General features: G+C 37.5%; 3 protein-coding genes across 5 annotated transcripts; 2 read left to right on the forward strand and 1 right to left on the reverse strand.

Annotated features, from left to right (window-relative positions):
* Nucleotides 1-2,133: 2,133 nt before the first annotated feature.
* Nucleotides 2,134-4,831, forward strand: LOC131315251 (pentatricopeptide repeat-containing protein At4g04370). The gene has a single exon (XM_058344394.1). The coding sequence runs from the start codon at nucleotides 2,230-2,232 to the stop codon at nucleotides 4,495-4,497; it is 2,268 nt and encodes a 755-aa protein (XP_058200377.1). The 5' UTR covers nucleotides 2,134-2,229; the 3' UTR covers nucleotides 4,498-4,831.
* A 2,275-nt stretch (nucleotides 4,832-7,106) lies between these two features.
* On the forward strand, nucleotides 7,107-10,679 carry LOC131315252 (ribonuclease 3-like protein 2). Of its 2 annotated transcripts, none has more exons than XM_058344396.1 (4): nucleotides 7,107-7,737; nucleotides 8,893-9,038; nucleotides 9,136-9,612; nucleotides 9,989-10,673. In XM_058344396.1, exons 1-4 carry the CDS (start codon nucleotides 7,276-7,278, stop codon nucleotides 10,158-10,160), a joined length of 1,257 nt encoding a protein of 418 aa, XP_058200379.1. In that variant the 5' UTR covers nucleotides 7,107-7,275; the 3' UTR covers nucleotides 10,161-10,673. The 2 variants fall into 2 exon arrangements, with proteins under 2 accessions (XP_058200379.1, XP_058200378.1); XM_058344395.1 differs by having other exon boundaries at nucleotides 7,109-7,737; nucleotides 8,893-9,042; nucleotides 9,128-9,612; nucleotides 9,989-10,679.
* A 2,504-nt stretch (nucleotides 10,680-13,183) lies between these two features.
* LOC131315253 (uncharacterized) lies at nucleotides 13,184-18,728 on the reverse strand. Of its 2 annotated transcripts, none has more exons than XM_058344397.1 (7): nucleotides 18,287-18,728; nucleotides 17,697-17,763; nucleotides 14,963-15,009; nucleotides 14,338-14,425; nucleotides 14,078-14,211; nucleotides 13,852-13,950; nucleotides 13,184-13,570 (listed from the first exon to the last, which is right to left on the reverse strand). In XM_058344397.1, exons 1-7 carry the CDS (start codon nucleotides 18,596-18,598, stop codon nucleotides 13,490-13,492), a joined length of 828 nt encoding a protein of 275 aa, XP_058200380.1. In that variant the 5' UTR covers nucleotides 18,599-18,728; the 3' UTR covers nucleotides 13,184-13,489. The 2 variants fall into 2 exon arrangements, 1 of the variants encoding a protein (XP_058200380.1); XR_009196654.1 differs by having other exon boundaries at nucleotides 13,517-13,570; nucleotides 13,852-13,964; nucleotides 18,287-18,694.
* Nucleotides 18,729-19,859: the final 1,131 nt, after the last annotated feature.

The following is a 19,859-nucleotide window of genomic DNA, read 5'->3' on the forward strand; positions in this document are numbered from 1 at the left end:
AGCTCGATGTGGGTGATTTTTAAGGGGTATAATCATTATTTCTCTTATTTTGTAGATAGAGTTAGCCAGTTTTTCATTTTCAAGGGGGTCTGGATGGTCAGTTTTAAACATGTCTCCGAGAGAAACATGCATATATGAGGGGGTCCCTGTGGAATTTCACCACAAAATATATACATTTTTTTTTTGTCAATATTGTATACATCAGTATGAGTTAGTGAAGAAATTAATGAGTTAGATCACAAAGGGTTCAGAGGCTATTCATAACTCTGAATTCACAAATTGCCCATAACGGGGCTCAAATCCTAGTCTCCCACAAGGGAGAGCCAGGAGTTACAACTAGTCTACAAGCCCATTGGTATACATTTACTTATATAGAGAAGTTTATTGCATGCCATTATATTATTATAGTCCCCATAACTTTTTAATGGAAAATCATGGATAATGTATTATTAGATGTCTCATCCATTACTTCAGATCAATGAGTAAAAAAGAAAATAAAAAATAAAAATCCCACGAGAATGGAGGCGTGGGCATCAGCTCCACCCTTACGTGTCGTAGCACAATACAATTTGATTTACAATTTCAAATTAGCAGCGGTGGTTTTCCAAATTATTTTTAAAATCTAAGGCCGGTATAATAAAAAATGGATAACCAAAAGTTGACATAATAGCTTTTGATAATTCATTTAAGAGGTTGTTAAGCTTAATAATGTTGAGGTCTACAATGGTCACTTTTAGTCCATAACTAAAATAAGCGGTCTACTACAATTTGACACACACACACACACTCGCTCTCTCTCTCTCTCTGGGTTTTCCGCCATTCACTTCCCTCCATTATGTTTTTTTTTTGGCAAAACTATATCAATTCCCTCCCTTAATTTTGGAGAAAAAATCGGTGACTTTCTGGAAATCTATCGATTCCCTCTTTTTTTTTTTAGGAAAAAATCAGAGGATTCAGAGCTTTCCCTCCCATTCTCTTTCCCTCTTAATGAAATTTTTGAGCACCTCTCATTCCCAAATGATGGAATCACAGTCACAATTCCAAAGCCAAATGGAAGAAAATCAAAAGAAAACAAGGAAAACAACAATATGAAGATGAAGCACGCGAAGAATAGAAGAAGAAAATACCAATTGAAATATGCGTGTATACAAATTTGAGAACCAGTTAACTTATGTGGTGTGTGGTTCACAAATTTTGATTATTGAAAAATGTTGCTAGTTTTGGTTATCCAAAGCCTAAAATTTGATTATTTCTAAGAATGTTGCTAAGTTTGATTATACCATTATGAGTCATCTTTTGAAGCAACATTGTTAACTTTAAAAATAATTGGCTTTTGACTATACCGTTGTGGATGGCCTAACCATATGAAAGTTCTATGACAAATAAGTAAATTGCTACTCAACATGGGGCATCGTCACAATTTATGTGGACTCTATATACTTAATTTTGGACTCACATAACTATCCGACTGTGAATGAGTAAATATCACATGATGATGAGCATTGAGGGGTTGCTCTTCTAAAAAAGCCAATGACTTTCTCATAAAAAATGAGCCAAATAAAGCCACATAAAGACGAAAATAAGCCAATAAGCCAATTTTTTTGTCTTTATTCAAAAAAAATTGGATTTCGATCAAAATTTTTTAGTTTTTAGATTTCTCTTGTCATGAGGATGCAATAATCTCCAAAAAATTGATGATAAGCCAAGTGATATGAAAAAAATTTGAATAAAAACAAAAAATAAGTCACTTTGAATATCTTATTTGAGAACCATCTAATTGAATATCTTCTGAGTTGAGAAAATGTAAATTCCTCAAAAACAAAAGCAGAAGAACCGTTGTGTATGACTATATGTATATACTCCCTCCGTCCCTTATTTATAGTCCGGTATTTCATTTTGAGCTGCCCTTTAAGTGTTCATTTTGTAAAGTTAGTGGGTAAAAGTTGGTGAATTGTCTATTTTGTTCATAAAAGTAGATTTCATTTTAAAAAGTAAGTGAGTAAAAGTGTAATGATGATGGGTAAGTAGGGAAAGTGGAGGAAAAAATTGATGTGAAAGGTATAATGATGATGTCTTTTCAATAAGTTGAAATTACGAAGCAGGACACTTAAAAATGGACAGAGTGAGTAATTTTTATTTTGGGATCTAAGAAGAAGTAGAGACTCTCCTATTTCGTTAGAGAGTACTACTGCAGTATGAGGCAAACAACTAGGAACAAAAATATGAGCTATGAACAAGTTGAAACTTCAATTGTTCCACCCTCCTAAACCACCCCCATCGCATTCCTCTTTCACCGCCACCGCCACCGCCACCAAGTCTTTCAATGCTACAATCAACCGTCTGTCATCCCAAGGCGCACACGAGGACGTCCTTCTCACCTACGCAACCATGCTCAAAACCAACACACCACCAGACCCCTACACCTTCCCTAGTCTTCTCAAAGCCTGCACCTCGCTCAACCTCCTCTCCCACGGCCTTTCTTTCCACCAACACGTTCTAGTTAATGGGTACTCTCCTGATCCTTACATTGGGTCTTCTTTGATCCACTTTTATGCCAAACTTGGCCGCACCCGCGTTGCCCGCCAAGTGTTTGACAGAATGCCGGAACGAAACGTGGTTCCGTGGACTGCTATTATTGGCTGTTATTCTCGAACAGGTGATTTCGAATCAGCTGTTTGTATGTATGAGGAGATGCGGTACGAGGGAATTCGACCCAGTTCGGTTACCATGCTTGGATTACTTTGTGGAGTTTTGGAAGTTAAACAGGTGCAATGTGTGCATGCTTGTGTTATATGTTACGGGTTTGGGTCTGATATGGCTGTGTTGAATTCTCTGTTGGATGTGTATGGTAAATGTGGAGGAGTTAAAGATGCTTGGGACTTGTTTGAAATTATGGAAAGAAGAGAAATAGTTTCATGGAATTCTTTGGTTTCTGGTTATGCCGTTGTTGGGAATGTTGGAGAAATTTTGGATCTAATGAGAAGGATGAGGATTGAAGGTGTGGATCCTGACCAACAGACAATTGGGTCATTGGTATCTGCTATTGCAAGGCAGGGTGATCTTGAAATGGGACAATTGGTACATGCTTTGATGTTAACCGCAGGATTTGAATTGGATGCACATGTGGAAACATCTCTTATAGCTTTGTACTCAAAATTTGGAAAAGTTGATAATGCTTTTCGGATGTTTGAACGAACACCAAATAAGGATGTGATCCAATGGACGGCAATGATATCAGGGCTTGTACAGAATAAATGTGCAGACAAGGCACTTACATTGTTCCAAAAGATGTTGCTTTCAGATATTATGCCATCTACTGCCACCATAGCTAGTGCACTTGCAGCTTGTGGCCAACTGGGCTCCTTATCTCTTGGAACTTCAATCCACGCCTACATGTTACGGCAAAGAATGCCGTTCGATATTGCTGCCCAAAACTCTCTTGTGACTATGTATGTAAAGTGCAATCACTTGGTGCATAGCCATATTGTTTTCGATACAATGGAGGAAAGAGACGTGGTTTCTTGGAACGCAATTGTAGCTGGGTATGCACAAAATGGCAACTTATACCAGTCGTTATCTTTATTCAATGAAATGAGGAGAACCCTTCAACAACCCGATTCATTAACTGCAGTCTCCCTCCTCCAAGCTTGTGCCTCGATTGGGGCTCTCCATCAGGGGAAATGGGTCCACAATTTTGTCATTAGGAGCTTCCTTGGATCATGCAACATGATTGACTCAGCTTTGGTTGATATGTACTGTAAATGCGGTGAATTAGACACAGCTAGAAAGTGTTTTGACCGGATGTCATATCATGATCTGGTCCCATGGAGCACAATGATTGCTGGATACGGAAGTCATGGTAAAGGGGTTATGGCTTTGGAAATATACAATCAATTTTTGCTTACTGGCCTCGAGCCTAACCATGTCATTTTCCTATCTGTTCTAAGTGCCTGTAATCATAACGGGCTAGTCAACCAGGGTTTAAATCTCTTCTACACTATGAGAGAGGACTTTCGGGTCGAACCAAAACTTGAGCACCTTTCTTGTATTGTTGACCTCCTGAGTCGAGCAGGAAGAGTTGAACAAGCATACGATTTTTACAAGGAGATGTTCCCAGAGCCCGAAATAGGTGTTTTGGGCATACTGCTTGATGCTTGTCGAATGAGTGGTAGTTTAGAACTTGGGAACATTATTGCTAGAGATATTTGCACGGCGAAACCAACGGATGCTAGGAACTACTTGCAAGTAGCACAAAGCTATGCTTCAGTGGAAAGATGGGATGGTGTGAGTGAGGCCTGGGTCCGGATGAGATCTCTTGGCCTTAGAAAACTTCCTGGCTGGAGTTTTATTGAGCTGAATGGAACTATTACGACATTCTTAACACATCACACTTCACATCCCCAACACGAAGACATCGTTCGAGTATTGAAATTCTTGAGCAAAGAAATGAGGGATTTGGGATCTAATTTTAGAACCGACATTCTAAATATACTTTAACATGCAAATACAGTTTTTCGAGGGAGATGCATGGCTCAATGTGATTATGCTCCTCAAGATGAGATTGAATGGGTGGATCGGCATAGCTTAAGAGAGGACGCGTTGAAATATTCAGTGAAGTAGTGAACCAAATGGGTGATAGGGTCCATGGGAAGCATTGTAATACTATGCAGATTTGAGTGTCTTCCTCAAACTTGAAGAGACTCTGACCTAGTTGAAAAAACTTGAGGGCTTAGCCTCAAGCCCGAATTAACAAAATTGTGTCTACAAGGATGTAAATATGACATACAGATTGAGTATGTACCATTGGAAAATTGAACATATTTTTTCTAAACAGAGTTGGATTTCTTTGGACTACCCAAGAAACAGAGATCTATATAGTGTGGCATACATCCTGATGCTTGCGAGGCTGAACTTCCAGAATTGGGGGATGGTGTCGTGCAGTGGTGCGCGCAGCACCGTGCTGTGCACCTCCGAGCTGTCGGATCACGATCCGACGGCTCGAATCTCATCTCAATAAGAACGGCTCTAGATTGTTGGTTGTTAAGATGAGTTCCGAGCTGTTGGATGCACGATCCGACGGTTAGAAGGTTCGCAACACAGTGCTGTATACTTCACCGCACAACACCAACCTGAAGTCCGAATTTCCAACTGTGTTCACTTTTTTTTCTTTTGGATAGGCGATTAGGGATCAAAGTAGATCTCTTTGATTATGGATCAGTGTAGATTTCTTTGGTTCGCGTAATTAATTCGAGGCTATGGAACAATGCCCAAACACATCTATCCACCACACATTTGTGTTGACCTCACTAAAAGTGTATGTAGTACTAGAATCCACATTCGATACGGACTCTCGCTAGTCTTCATACATAAAAATATGTAGGTATTATACAAGCACTACTACAGATTTTGAATTACAAAATCCATTTGGAAAAAGGAAATTGATTTTAACACTCTAAAAATTGATGGAGGGGCTCCAAAATGACATCGTTTTGTGTATTAACATAGTTCAGTTTTGGAGCTCCTCCATCAATTTTTGGAGTGCCAAAATCACAATCCTTGGAATAAATTACAGCATTGTTCGAATTAGAATATCTTAGCATACAGAACAAAACTAAATATTTTAAAGCTCACATTCACTTTAGGCATACAACATAGTATAATTTGTTATTATTATTTTTTGTTTTAGATTTCATGTTCTATTATCATTAAGAGAGTTTAATTTCCTTTTTCTTTTCCCAGGTTGGAAAGATTATTGGTCTAACTTCCTTTTCGGGTTATAATTTTATTTTGTTTCTTTCTTTTCCCTAGTTGGTTTCTATTTTTTCCTTCTTTCTTTTATCATTTTAAGGTTCTTTTTCCTTTGGCTTTGAGAACGGAAGGGGAGTTTTTTTTTTCCTTTTATCCCGCAACGGAAGGGGAGTTGATTTTTGTATGTCTTGTACCCTTGGGGACCATGGGAGGTTTGCGATGGTTTTTTTTTTTTATATTTTATTTCCTTCTCTTTTAGCTAGATTTTACTGTAGATTGTAAATTCTGCTTCAGATTATAGATTTTAGATTTGAGAGAAGCTGTGAACAATTTCGCAATAGCTTTGGATTTTATACTAAGTGGGTATTTGTGTAAAATTATTTTGACAGACTTTTTACTTTTAAATTCTATCTTCTAAAAATCAACATGTTTATCAAAAATTCTAAGAACTTATTTTTAGAATCTACAAATTCTGGGAACCTAAAAACGGAGAGGAATTCTCAAAATTCCAAAGCTAGGTTTGGGTAGCCTTTGGAATTCTTCAACACAAAATTCTCAAAAAATGAATGAAATTCTCATAATCTCACAGTTACAACAAACAAGTTTATCAAAAACTATTAAAATCCAGAACAGAAAATCTGCAGCAAAATTCGAACCTAAAAAGGCCCTAAATATTGCAGAAGGTGAAGAGTAGTATTGTTTGTAGTAAAAACTGCAAAATGATTTTTTTTTCACCTTTGAATTAGTTTATTGTTAAAATGACAAGAAATATTTTTGTCTTTATGCTACTCATCTTCTCAGAATCTAGCTAGAATCTGTAAAAGCATCTAAATTGTAGTTTAAAAAAAAAAAATCAACTTTTGTTCCTTAAAAGACCTTAAAAAATCTGATGATTTTTAAAATCTGCAGCAAATACTCTATTGCAGATTTTTAGAAGCTAGAATCTCATAATGTGCTCTCAGAATTTTTTTCACAAACATGCTCTATATGGGTATTTGCGAAAGATCATTTTGACAGATTTTTAGATTTTAGCTTCTAATTAATTTAGAATGTTTGTCAAAAGTTTTACGAAATTGATTTTTAGAATCTACAGATTCTGATAACCTGAAAAAAAGGAAAGAAATTCTCAAAATTTCGAAATTGGGTCTGAGTAGCTTTTAGGATTCTGCAACACAAATTCTAAAAAAATGAATGAAATCTAAAATCTACGGCCGAATCTCAAGTTAAAGTTGTATCCCCATTATTGCAAACACGCCCTGCCTGGGACGGTGAACCTACAGTTGTTGGCTTGGTGAATGAGTCTTCCACTTCCAACCTGATCTATTATTCAAACAAAGATCTAAATTTTGGTAACTTTCCCTGTTCCAAGGATTCTGTTATATAATAGTAGTAACCTAGGAGTCCTCACGCCCACGTCAGCATTTCTAAGTCCTAAAGTATGGTACGACGACGTAGTAGGACCTCACAGTTTTTGTCTTCCATTGTCCCTGATAATTGCATTAATCTTCTCCTTAGCAGTCACCAGCAATGGAAGATTCAGGCTCTGAAGAAGACCAAATCGCCAATCAAACCACAGAAGATATCGAAACCGCGGCGAAAAGATTGAAGACGTCTAACGGCACTCACATACCATATGTATCCGCATCAACCACTTGCGGCTGCGATGCGGCAGCTGCGGCGGAGAACTCATTGTCTGCAATGGAAAGGATTTTAGGATATAACTTCCGGAACAAGGATCTATTGCAAGAGGCCTTGACCCATTCTTCGTGGCCTTACTCGCGTTCCTACGAACGCCTCGAGTTTGTTGGTGATGCCATAATCTGCGTTACGTTTTCGATGTTTGTTTACCATACTTATCCTGATCTCGAGCCTGGCCAACTGTCGCGGATACGTGCAGCCAATATCAGTACTGAGAAACTTGCAAGATTGGCTGTAAGACACGGGTTTCATCAATATATTCGGATTAATGCACCTGCTGTTGAGGCTAAGGTATTCAATGTATCATTGTCGAATTTAATTTCATGCATACTATAAAACTATTGCATGGATCTGTACTATTTTTTTCCCCCTGTAATGAAACTTTCTCTTAGAAGTTTAGAACACTAAAGAAGTTAGAGGTTTCCTTTATCTATCTCAAAAACTACGTTTTGTTTCTGTTTTTATGGAGCAATTTTGAGGTTCATCTTTCGAAGGGGAAGTGCCGTAAACTCAAGAAAACTGGATCAGAACAGAAAAATGTTACATCGAAGGCCAAAAGAATTGATTCTTCAGTATTTTTTGTGGCCTTTAATGACAGTTTTCAGATACGCGGAGCTAGCATTGTTACTTCTTAGGTTCTTCTGGTCTAGCTGAACTAGGAAAATGAAGAATTTTGATGAAAAGAAGAAAAAGATGACGTAGATGCAATCAGCTTCTCCACAGTTTGAATGTGAGATCGATGATTCAGTCACATAGTTATTTTTATATGAGCAATGTTTACTCTCTCACGGCCCCTCGCTGAGAAGTTTCTGCTCTTCCCTCAGCCAAAACACACAAGATACAAGATATACGTACCCATATTTCTTTGGGTACTGACTGGAGTGCCCCGATGGTGCACAGATCGGCGTGTGCGGCCTGCTTCGGGGTGTCACTTAAATGATCCAAACTATCCAATAATTTTAGAATAATTTTTTGAGTGGTCCTACAAAAGATATATTGATCAGATAGCTGTACGTACTTTTTTTTGGTAAAGATAACTGTAAGTACTTGATCCAATGTTCCATTCATAATATGTGAACGTGATTTTTTGTAGGACAATCTGAAAAATTATTTTAAAATTATTACAGGATTTGGATCACTAAGTGGGCTCCACAAGCCGGTTTGTGAACCATCGGTGCACTTCAGTACCCATAGTCAAATTGCAAGTTATAGAGTACTATTCCAATCCCATGGTAGGAGAATTTTCTCCTTATCATTAATCTCAAGGATGCTTGGAATAAAATCCAATTAAGGCTACGCTCCAACTCACATATGGAGCGTGATATATACAAGTCAGAAAGCCTTTATTCTTGCTTGAAATCTGTTTGATGGATGCATAAATAAAAGCAAATTTCGTCCATTATACATATGTACTGACACTTGTTTTCAAGTCTTACGATTATACAGATTGAGGAGTTTGCTTCGAAAGTCCGGCATGATGATGCAGTCACGTACGGTGATCGTTTGAAGGCACCAAAGCTGTTGGCAGACCTTGTTGAGTCCATTGCTGCAGCTATTTTTGTTGATTGTAGTTGTGATTTGAAAGAATTCTGGTTGGTGAGCAATACAACGTTGTACATGTCATTTTCATGGTTGTAGTTTTTATGATGTGATGGCTGTGGATGTTTATATTCTTACGTAGATTTTCAGGAGTATTCTTGAACCTATCGCTATGCTTGAAGACTTAAAGCAACAACCACAGCCGGTTAGCGTGCTGTACGAGTTATGCCAAAAACAGAGAAAACAAGTGGAAATCAAGTACAGGAAAAACGATTCAGAAAACACCGCCTGTGTTTTTGTAGACGGGGAGTTTGTTGCTTGCGGATATTCATGTCAAAAGGATTCAGCAAAGATTGATGCTGCAAAACAGGCCGTGTCGAAGTTGACAGAAACCGCCAATGGTAAAGAGATGATGAAGGGAATTATTGCCTCAACGTATTCAAGTCAAAAGGATTTACCAAGGAATGGTGTAAAAGAGGCTATGAATAAAATGACAGAAACCGTGGATGACAAAAGTTTGTTGAACGGAATTCCACTTGTACTCAACCAAGTTGGGGAGATTGAAGTTGCAAAGCAGAAGCTGAATCAGTTTTGTGAGAAGAAGCAGTTAGCCAAGCCAACTTATAGGTGTGGATTTGCTTATTACCCTTAAGAAACACGGATACGGACACAATGTGTTACTTTTTCAAGAACTAGGACGCCTACGCATTAAGTACAACTGTACAAGTCAAATACAGTATTCGCATATTTAGGTTTATGTATTCATTTATATGTTATAAGTTACATACGAAAACTTTATGAAGTATTTCTGTCAAATTAGGATTAAAAAACAAAAACATAATTAACATTATGAAAATAGAAATCAAAAGACACTTAATAAGTATTCATAGACTAAGCATTCATTACATTTTGAACTCTGGCCTAGCTTCAACAAGTGTTGTATATCTGAATAAAATTTCGTTCCTTTCTTTTTCTCATACTTTTTGGTCTTCTGGAACCATAGGGTTGAAAAGGAATCCGGGCCTGCTCATGAAAGGAGATTCATATGTTCTGTTCAAATTGATATTGGTAGTGAGCCATACGCGGTATCAGGAAAGGATAAGCCAAGAGTAAAGGAGGCAGAGAACTCTGCTGCTTCTACAATGCTCCAGATTTTACGAAGACATCTAATTTAGAGTGAAAAGGTATGAGTGCAGCACTGCATATAACTGTCAATTTCCCGCGATAACTGTCAAGTATAGTATACTACCCCCGTCCCATTTTATTAGTCCCCTGTTCCATGTTGAGATCTACAAAAATGTTAGTCCTATCTGAAAAATCAAAGAAAAAAAAGATGTTTAGATTTGGAAAAACTAACCGTCATAAATGGTTAAAAATAATTTTGAAAGTGAGAATTAAAGGAGAATAATGGAAATTGAAATCAACTTTTTGAGGGGACATGCATTATTCATGTCCCCTTGAAGTTGAAAATTCCAAAACGGACTAACAAAATGGGACGGAGTATTATGCATTATACTATACCACAGTGCAGCAGCAGCCTAGCCATCGGAAGGGGAAGTGGTTACTACGTGGTGGTGCAGCCCTTAATTGGTTGGAGCTGAATAAATCTTTTTTTGTTCAATAATTGTGCTTGGTAGTTTATTTATTTGTTTTCATATTAAGATAGGATTGGTTTACATGAAGATATAGGTATAGAGATAGGATTTGATCAGTTTCTTAAGGTCTTTTTAGCCTATAAATAAGATGGTTTGGGTTGTAATCATCAGACTTTGATTAATAAAGATTGAGAGTTGTTTAAAAGCAGGCCTTCAGCTCTTTTGTGTGTGTCTCTCTCATTTCTTACATGGGTGGAAATGAAGTTACAAGCACAGTGCTCGTTTACAGTTTACTCAGATGACACAACGAAGGAAGTTTGTGAGGAGTACACTAGATTGTTCTATAGTTCGGCGACTAGATTGAAGTTTATATGGAATGAAGAGGTTATGATCTCCATGTATCGTTAGGGTTTAAATCCACAAATCTCCTGTAGATTGGTTGCCAATGAACTTCACCATATGGCAGACGCTGTCCAAGTCGCCCTTCAAATAAAGGAAGAGGTTCGAAAGAGTGCTCCTGTACATTCGTCAATTGATGCTGTTAAGAGAAACAAGAAAACTGTGGATCCCATTTCTAGCAAAGCTCCTAAACTGGCCTTCTCATGCTATTCCATCATCTTTTCCGGCATCATTTGGAGGTAATTTTAAGTGAAAATGCTTTAATTGTCTAGGTTTTGGACTTCAAGCTCGAGATTGTCCTTCTCCCAAGCTTAATGGACCAATTAATTAAGCCATTTGCTTGTTGCGCACCGATTTTTACCTGCCATTGCTTCTCCGCTTGTTATGGCAAAAAGATGTCGCTTTTGAAAGGTTGAATTTTAATTGCAACAGAGTGTGGAAATTGACTTTTGACAGCTTTGACTCGGGTTTTATTTGAAGAACAGTAAATCCAGGAGTCCATGCGATGCATGAATTGTTGTTCTACTATTTGATTTGCAAGTGGTGGCGTGAAATTGGACGTCAACATTTCTGTACTGCAGAATGAAGCTAATCTACATGCCCAAGAATGCGAGAAGTCAAAGCTTGATGAAGTAGTTCATAACCCGCTTGTTTTCAAACCCGAGGAAGAGTTGCAAGATAATGTGGTTGACATTATTCGTCTTCTATTCGCTGCAAGAAAAAGAAGACATGAATGATGCCAAAGAGTTGCAACGCGGTCATATTTTTAGTGATTTGACACCGGAAGTTGCAGAAAAATGTTGCATCTGAAGAAGCTGTGAACACATTTGGGTTTTGAAAGTAGAGTACATCCCAAGCCGTATCATAGGCCTGGTTCCCCAATTACCAAGCTGAAGGTCGACAAACAACTCTGTCACATCCGCTATCGGTAGACATTGAGGTGTAACATTATGCCTCTTAAATTGTCGTATTCTCTTGGGCTGCACATGGTTATGGGATCGTGATGTTGAGCATTGTGGTCATGCGAGCACTTTCTCTTATGTAATGGCGGAGGGAGCATATGCCCACGGAGGCACATGCTTCCACTGCAATGTTCAATTTTTTTCATCTCAAATATTTGAACTAATTTGCGTCTTTGATTAAATACTTCGCACTTAAAACTTTACGTTTCCTTCTTCAGAACATAACAGATAGGTAATTCAAGAGAATCATTTTTTTAGACGTAGCACAAAAATGAGGGATTGTTTGCTTAGTATTTGTTCATTGGTCCTTTTTGGAATGAGGCAATTTTGTTGACTTTACGATTTCTTCTCATCTAAACTTCAAAAAAATAATTCTTTAAGCTAAATATGCAAAGAGTTCACTAAAGACGATTGTTTCCTTCGAAAGGAAAATAAATAAACAAGAAAAACTAGATGGACATATTTGATTCGGTCTTATCTTGAGTGCAATTTTTTTTCCCTATCTCAGTCATTGGCTGTGGAGTAAAATTTTTGTTACTTGAAATTGTGTTTAGTAGGTGCTCCCACTAATGCCACTTCTTGGCTATGCCACTGCTCTTTTGTGGATGGCGAGACAAAGTACATTCTCACTTATGCCACGGATTTTTGTCATGTCAAAGTGGAAAAGAACTTCATGTTGAAACTACGTATTTCTCGTTTAGACAGTGTTCTTGGTTCTGGTTCTAACTCGTCGGAGTCGAGTTGGTTCAGTCCTTAATTGGTTAGAGTGGAATAATCCTCTGTGGAAGCCCCATGTCAAGCAACACGGGAATAAATCTTTTTGGTCCGATGATTGTGCTTGGAAGTTAAGTTATTTCTTTCCGTATTATGATAGTAGGATTTATTTAATTATTCGAAGATAGAGAGATGATTTGATCAATTTGTTGATATTTTGTGATTATCTTTTATTAAGGTTGTTAATAAGATGATTAATAATGCAATCATCAGACTTCGATCTATAAGATTGAGAGTTGTTCGAAACACTATGCCTGGTTTACCAAGTGGTTTAAGACTGGGTTTTATTTAATTTTCTGGTTTGAACCTGTCGGATAAAATGGAGCTTTAGGCTCAACCTTTCCCTCTGCAAATTGTATTCTTATTATTCAGAAGAATGCATATGAGTTTATATTCTCCCCCGCGCAATACGAGATCCAGCTTTCAATATCAACGTAATCCTTCCACACCGCAATACAACACAGGAGATTTCCTAATCAAATCTTTCCCCACTGATTTCAGATCAAATCCAACTTTATAAAAATTACTAGGCGTAGCTGGCCGGGCACCCTGTTATTCCAAAAAAAAAAAAAAAACCCGCTAGTATAATGCTCAGTTCGGACGCCTAGCTCTGCAGAGTACAACAGAACAATTTCCTACGCTATCAAATATAGCTGTTAAGCTGTGAAATAGATCAACCGAAATCCCAACAATAAACAGCTTCACCATGACAACTGCACCAAACAAGGTAACACAAAGATGGTGTTCGCTCTTCTAGCGAGAAGATTCAGATTGCTAGTTTGATTGTTTTTTCGGATACTCCCTTGCTCCAAATATGGTTGATCCAATTCTCACATTGGTACTTCCTAGTTCAACCTGCACCAATCATCAAGTCTATCCATTAGGTTACCACTCTCTGCTGCAACTCTACTTCAATGAATTGCAATTGAAGTATATTATAACAAGCATGATCAGGCTGATGAAGCAAAAAGTTTTCAACATATGCCACTTTGAAAAATTAAGTTTCGTGGTACAATAGGAAAAAATTTATCATCATCCTCCTGTCTTTTTTTTCCTCCAACAAAGAAATTTACCAACATCATGGGAATTTTCTCAATAAAGTTCCAGTTCCAAGTAAGCACCAGAAATTCACTTACAGCTAGCTCAAAGTCTCCAGACATCCCCATTGATAGCTCACACTGCTCTTCAGCAATTCCAAGTGCCTCGCAAACTTCACTTCTACAGCTTGCTAACGTCTGATACCAACACACTGATGGTGTCAGGAAACTTTAAAAGCATGAGAAACCAGAGAAAAATATTCACAACAAGGGAACAACTGAGAACCACAGAACCAAAAGATATGTATATCAGCAGAAACAGCACCTTGAAGTTCTCTGGTGTTGAAGTATAATCTGGCATCCCTATTGTCATTAGGCCACAAAATTCAAGGTTTGGACAGGCCATACTAACATGTTTCACAAGTTCCAAGCACCCAGACGGATGGACACCAAATTTTGCTGCAAACAAGGCGAAAAATAAAAATCCTCATACGTTCTTCTCCACTGGCATTTTTACTTGATTAAGGGGTTAGTGGTCAGAAAAAGCTAAAATGTTTGGAACCATCAAACACAACAGTAACTTACATTCTTCTCCACTGGTATTTACTTGGACCAAGACTCTCAATGGTTTCCTTTCAATGTTTTCCACCACACGGTTAAGGTTATTTGCTATCTGAGAAACACAAAAAGCAAAAATCTGCATGTTCACTAGTAAATCAAAAGCTGGAAGAGACACAAGTAATCCAATTAAACACCTATTTCATTAATGATTAGTTCTCCCTTTGTCCCACTCTGTTTGTCCATCTTTCCATTTTAAAATGCCCCAAATGTTTTCGACTTGAAAAGTCAAAGCATAAAACATATATTTTTCCAAAACTCTCTCTTAATAATGGTATAGAGAATCTTAAAAGTGGGGAGAAAAAGGGACATTGTTAAAGTTGAATTTGAGTTCACTAAATGCATGCCCTTTTAAAAAGTTGGAATTCCCTATATAGACAAACAAAACTGGACGGGCAGAGAATTACATCTCGGAAAATTCATCTTCCATTCTTAAAATAAGAATGTAATTGAGAATATGAGAATATCACACCTAATCCAAACACTTGCTCTTTCCTTCTTCTTTTTTTGGTGCTTAGGAAGGATAACTTTTGCTCTTACATGAGAACTTAAAATACAACTTGTAATATATCATATTGGAGTCAGTGTTCACCTTCTGATCATCTACAGTCTCCACCATGGCCAGGTTTGGCACACCAGCTGTGCAATGGAATAAGAAATAAAAAGACTTGAACATCCAGAATTAGAACAAGGCAGTTCACACTTGACAGATAACAAACATGCACAATTGAGAAGAATTGAGCAACAAAAACAATAAGTAACCGAGAAACTTCAAATGCCTGGCCTGTACGAGTCATACTAGACAAATGCTCCACCTCTTGTTTGACACAAACAAAGTCACAAAAAGAAGTATCAAAAAGGAAACTATACCAGGAGAAGGAAAAGACAAACAAAGTAAGAGCATCTCCAGCCCTGACCCATTTTTTAACCCAAATTTGAGAGAAAATTTGGGTCAAAAGCTCTATTTGGGTATGTCAAAATTGATTTCCGATTTCAGTGAAACTTTTGCTATCACAGCTACATTCACTCATTAATGATCTGCTGCTCAGGGAACACTCGTTACGAAGAAAAGGAGAGGTTACTCTCATCCTACACTAGGTCACCCTTGGGGGGAGGTAACATTTACCTGTTTGACGGAGGAGAATTGGCAGGATCTGCAGTAATTTGAGCATTAGGGAATTCGTTCGGATCCCCAAGGTATCACACAAGGAGCACATCCTCAGGAATAGGGAGAGTTTCCAGCGAAGACCCTTTAACATATCAAATTTTTACCAAGACAATTGGTAGTTCCAACCAATAAGAATCCTAATGAATTTTCTGCAATGCTACACCCATTTTTTAACCCCAATTTAGTGTTTTCCAGCTTTTTCCTCCAAAATTTAAGTCAAAATGGCACATTTGTAAATATTAAGAAGTGAAAAGAGGTGTCGAGAAAAAAGGGTATGGATTTGGGTCCCCCCAAATTTGAGTAAGGGAAAGGGTAAACTCAAAATGGATAGGTTAATGGGTATGTCATTGGAGATGAACCTTAGTGTTTTTACTCAAATTTTAGGTTTGGGTAGAAAAAAGGAAGACTTAGCCAAAAATCCCTCATATTTACATTTTTTGAGCTCAAGGACAAGCACATTTTGCAATCAAACATAAGAACCAACACATTTTGCAACTAAACACAAGGACAAGTGTGTTGCATGATTACTAAAATACACTTTCTGCAAAACTAGTAAAAGTTCACTAATAACTGAAAGTGCCTAAAACCTTAGGGTACCCTATGAAATTGCCTAAAACCCTAGGGTACCATATGAAAGTGCCTAAAATCCTAAATCCTATGAAAGTGCCTAAATCACTAAAACCCTATAATAGGAAAGTACACCCTAAAATCTTATAAAAGTGCCTAAACCTTAGGGTACCCTACCCTACCCTAGGATACCCTACCCTAGGGTAGTTTTTTTGTGAAAATATATTTTGTCCTTGTGGCTCAACAACCCAAAAAGTTGAAGGACTTCTACTGAAAACTATTTTGATGCTGTCTTTCACCTAAATGAAAACTATTTTATTGTCCTTATGCCTAATTTTCCCTGGAAAAAAGGGTAGGGATCGGAGATGCTCTAAAGGATACTCCCTCTGTCCAGTATTGGTAGCACCTCTTGGGAGTTCAAACTTTTTAAGAAGACTTGTAATAGCTGAATCCCAATATCAAATTGCAAAGCATAATTTCAAACACTGCCCCTTAAAATAGTTTTCGTATGGGATAGTTTTTAAAAACTCAAACATCTCATGCCTTGACTTTTAAAAAAGAACCGAATCTAAATTGAGAGTCCATTATTTCATTTTGGGTTCCAAAATGATGGCCCTTTTCCAAAAATAGAAAGAAAAATTTGGTGATTTTCCAAAAGAATACCTCAAAGGTGAATATAAGTGTTATAAAGTCGGTAGAATATAGGGGTAATGGTGGAAATAATAGGCATTGTAGGTGTAATCATTGCATGTCTCCTTAAATAGTTGGAATCCTCAAAAGGGACTCTCAATTTGGAACCAAGGGAGTATAACTTTTCCAATTGTTGGCTTCAATCTTTCCACCACTAAATTCTAACATCAATATACACATTTTCCCTTATTTAACTAGTAGCCCGGTGGCTTATGGCTCACTCCCATAGGGTTTGGATGGCTAGGAGGTCACAGGTTCAAGTCGTGCTAACGATGCCCTCTCGAACTTGGTCCTCCTGAAAAGCCCAATTGTGGTCCACTAGCCCTTGGTGTGGCGGTAATTGCTATGGCTTTTTGGCCCCTTCCGGGGCCCACCGCGGGCCTGGAGTCCCTATGTTCATGCCCAGGGGAGGGTTACTATGCCCGGTTGCCTCCTCCTCCATCCTTTAACTTAGCAAAAAAACCTACTCAAAGTACAACCCAAGAGACCCCAAGCCTGCAAGAGGGGTCAATTCCTTGAATGAATCCTTCCACTTGGCTTAAAATACTGATATCTCTTTCCGAAAGTAAAATATTAAACATAATAACCCATCACAGCATAATTTTGAGAGAAGAAAACAAAAGGAAATCTACCACAAAAGAAGTCTCATCTGAAACCTATAGGTTAAAGTTATTTTCATAGCAATGCTCATAATTTAAGATTCCTTGGCAAGTCAAAATCACTTTATATAGTCCATAATGCTTCATTACTTGAGGTACTGTTCCTGCTGCTTATTTATTTTCTCATAACTTAATTATACCCAATTCAGAGGCCCATTCGTTTTACAGTTAGACAAATGAAATCAATCCATAACAACATGTCTATGTATCAAGCATATGCGCAATAGAGAAAGAGAGCATACTTAGGAGAGGCTTCACTTTGTTGCTTTGCAAATTGCCAATAAAATGCCACTCAATATCTTCCGGAAGCTGCATTTGTTGCCACTCACGACAAGTTAAAACACTTCCTTTAAATTCAACCAACATTTAAATTTCCACTGCATTTGTTGCCAATAAATTTACTGCCCAGTAACCTCAAATAAAAACCCCACAAATGGAGTTCTTTCATTCCCTAACTAGATTGTGCTTGGAATCTCTACAAAAACCAAGAGATTAAAATTTTTCCCTAAAAGAAACCAACCAAAAAAAATTCGCTCCTAACCAGACAATTAGAGCTATGCAACCCCCCCCCCCCCCCCCCCCCCGCGTAGAGAGTAGGTTTCTAGAGAAAGCATACGAGTTTAAAAAAATAACTTTCAAGTAAAGGGTGGCACTAAAATGAAGAAACGAGATCCTTTTGGTGCTAAAAATGCTGTCTTTCTTGGCCATGCTAAACATAGACTTTGATTGTCGGAGCTATAGATAAGAATTATATTTAGGGTCTACCATTAAAGATAAAGCAGAAAACCCACATAGAATTCAGTTAAAAAAAAAATTTTAATTTCCTCATAACCTGAGGCGCTTTCTCGAGGATCTCCTGGACGTAGTTTTCGCCGAAGCAGCGGTGGCCGGCGTCGTATACTTGGCGGACGAGAGAGACGGGCTTGGTTTTGCTGACGGCGACGACTCTGATCCGGTCGGAGGATCTGCCGGACCTCTCGGCGGCTTGGTGGACGCGGTGGAGGACCGACCGGAGAGCCGTGGCTGCTACGCCGTCCATGGCGGAAGCGGCCATCGGTGGAGATCCCGGCTGCTGCTGGTGCCCTTGATTTGATGGGTCTTCTTCGATTTGCCTGTCCCTATTATTGGCTTCGTGATTGTTCATCACAGTTTCACCGTCTGGCTTTGCTATCCGAAAAACGTTAACATGTGAATTCAGAAAAATCTAATTTGGTTATTACACTCTGACAAAATTTTCTCAGTAATGTGGAGTACTTTCCATTATAAAAAATAAATCGGCATCTTGTTTAGGGACCCTACTTAGGTTTATTTTTAAGGGGAGAATTTTGCATAACTTCACTGTCGCAGTTTTCAAACCCATCTAATTCATTTCTAAGTTTCATAACCCACTACGTTCATTAATAATTTTAATGACAAAAATACTCCATCTAAGAAACAAATAATTTTAATGACAAAAATACTCCATCTAAGAAACAAGGGCCTTGTTTGACTAACACGAAAATATATTTTTTTCATTTTTTCCATTTTTGTTGCAATCAAGCCGCCGCCGCCGTCACGCCACATATAACGTTATATCTGTTACAAAAAAAGTATTTTTTCATTTTTCTCGATTTTTTATTGAACCCGCTACACTTAACATTTAACGTTATATATGTGACAAATTTCTCTTTTTATTTTTTTTTCTTGTATTGATTTTTTAACGTTATATGAATGATAAAAATTTCCTAACATACAACATTATATGTATGGCAAAAATTTTCTAACATGCAACATTTCTTTTTGGTTTTTATTGTTTTTAGTCTTTAACGTTATATGTTGGTCCATACAAAATATATAACATTATATGTGAGTTTTTGAATATCTAAATATTGCAACAAAAAAAAAAAACATGTAACATTATATTTAAGCTTCTGCAGCTCTGAATCTCACAAAAAATAGAACAGAACATATAACATTATATGTGAACTTCTGTAGTTCTAAATCTCACAAAAAAATAAAATATACTATAATATTATGTCTGAGCTTCTGTAGCTCTAAGTCTCACAAAATATGACATAAAATTATATGTTCTCAAAATAACATCATATCTTTCCAACAATATTATATATCTCAAAAAAATAACATTATATATTCACATATCATGCCGCCATTATCCTTGTTTTTAGTCTCGCCTTGAATCCTAAGTTGAATGTTGATGAGGTCACAGGAGGTCGAGCTTCATTTTTTCACCAGTTTCTTCATCAAAACCTTCATCGGATCCTTCAAAATTTTGATTATCTACCTCTGAATAGCATTCTCATAACCACCTACATATATACATATTCAAAACAACATAAACAACATTAATATATCTCAAAAACGAGATATAATATTATATGTCTAACCCTAGGAAAATCGCATATTAC

The sequence above is a fragment of the Rhododendron vialii genome, chromosome 13a (genome assembly GCF_030253575.1).
Source record: "Rhododendron vialii isolate Sample 1 chromosome 13a, ASM3025357v1".
NCBI classification, from domain to species: Eukaryota; Viridiplantae; Streptophyta; class Magnoliopsida; order Ericales; family Ericaceae; genus Rhododendron; species Rhododendron vialii.

Coding starts and splice junctions, on each gene's coding strand:
- LOC131315252 (XM_058344395.1), top strand. CDS start 7,276: ATGGAAGATTCAGGCTCTGAAGAAGACCAAATCGCCAATCAAACCACA. Junction 7,738..8,892: donor CACCTGCTGTTGAGGCTAAG/GTATTCAATGTA, acceptor ACGATTATACAG/ATTGAGGAGTTTGCTTCGAA. Junction 9,613..9,988: donor TTAGCCAAGCCAACTTATAG/GTGTGGATTTGC, acceptor CTGGAACCATAG/GGTTGAAAAGGAATCCGGGC.
- LOC131315253 (XM_058344397.1), bottom strand. CDS start 18,598: ATGAACAATCACGAAGCCAATAATAGGGACAGGCAAATCGAAGAAGAC. Junction 14,426..14,962: donor AGACTGTAGATGATCAGAAG/GTGAACACTGAC, acceptor TGTGTTTCTCAG/ATAGCAAATAACCTTAACCG. Junction 13,951..14,077: donor CAACACCAGAGAACTTCAAG/GTGCTGTTTCTG, acceptor TGTTGGTATCAG/ACGTTAGCAAGCTGTAGAAG.
- LOC131315251 (XM_058344394.1), top strand. CDS start 2,230: ATGAACAAGTTGAAACTTCAATTGTTCCACCCTCCTAAACCACCCCCA.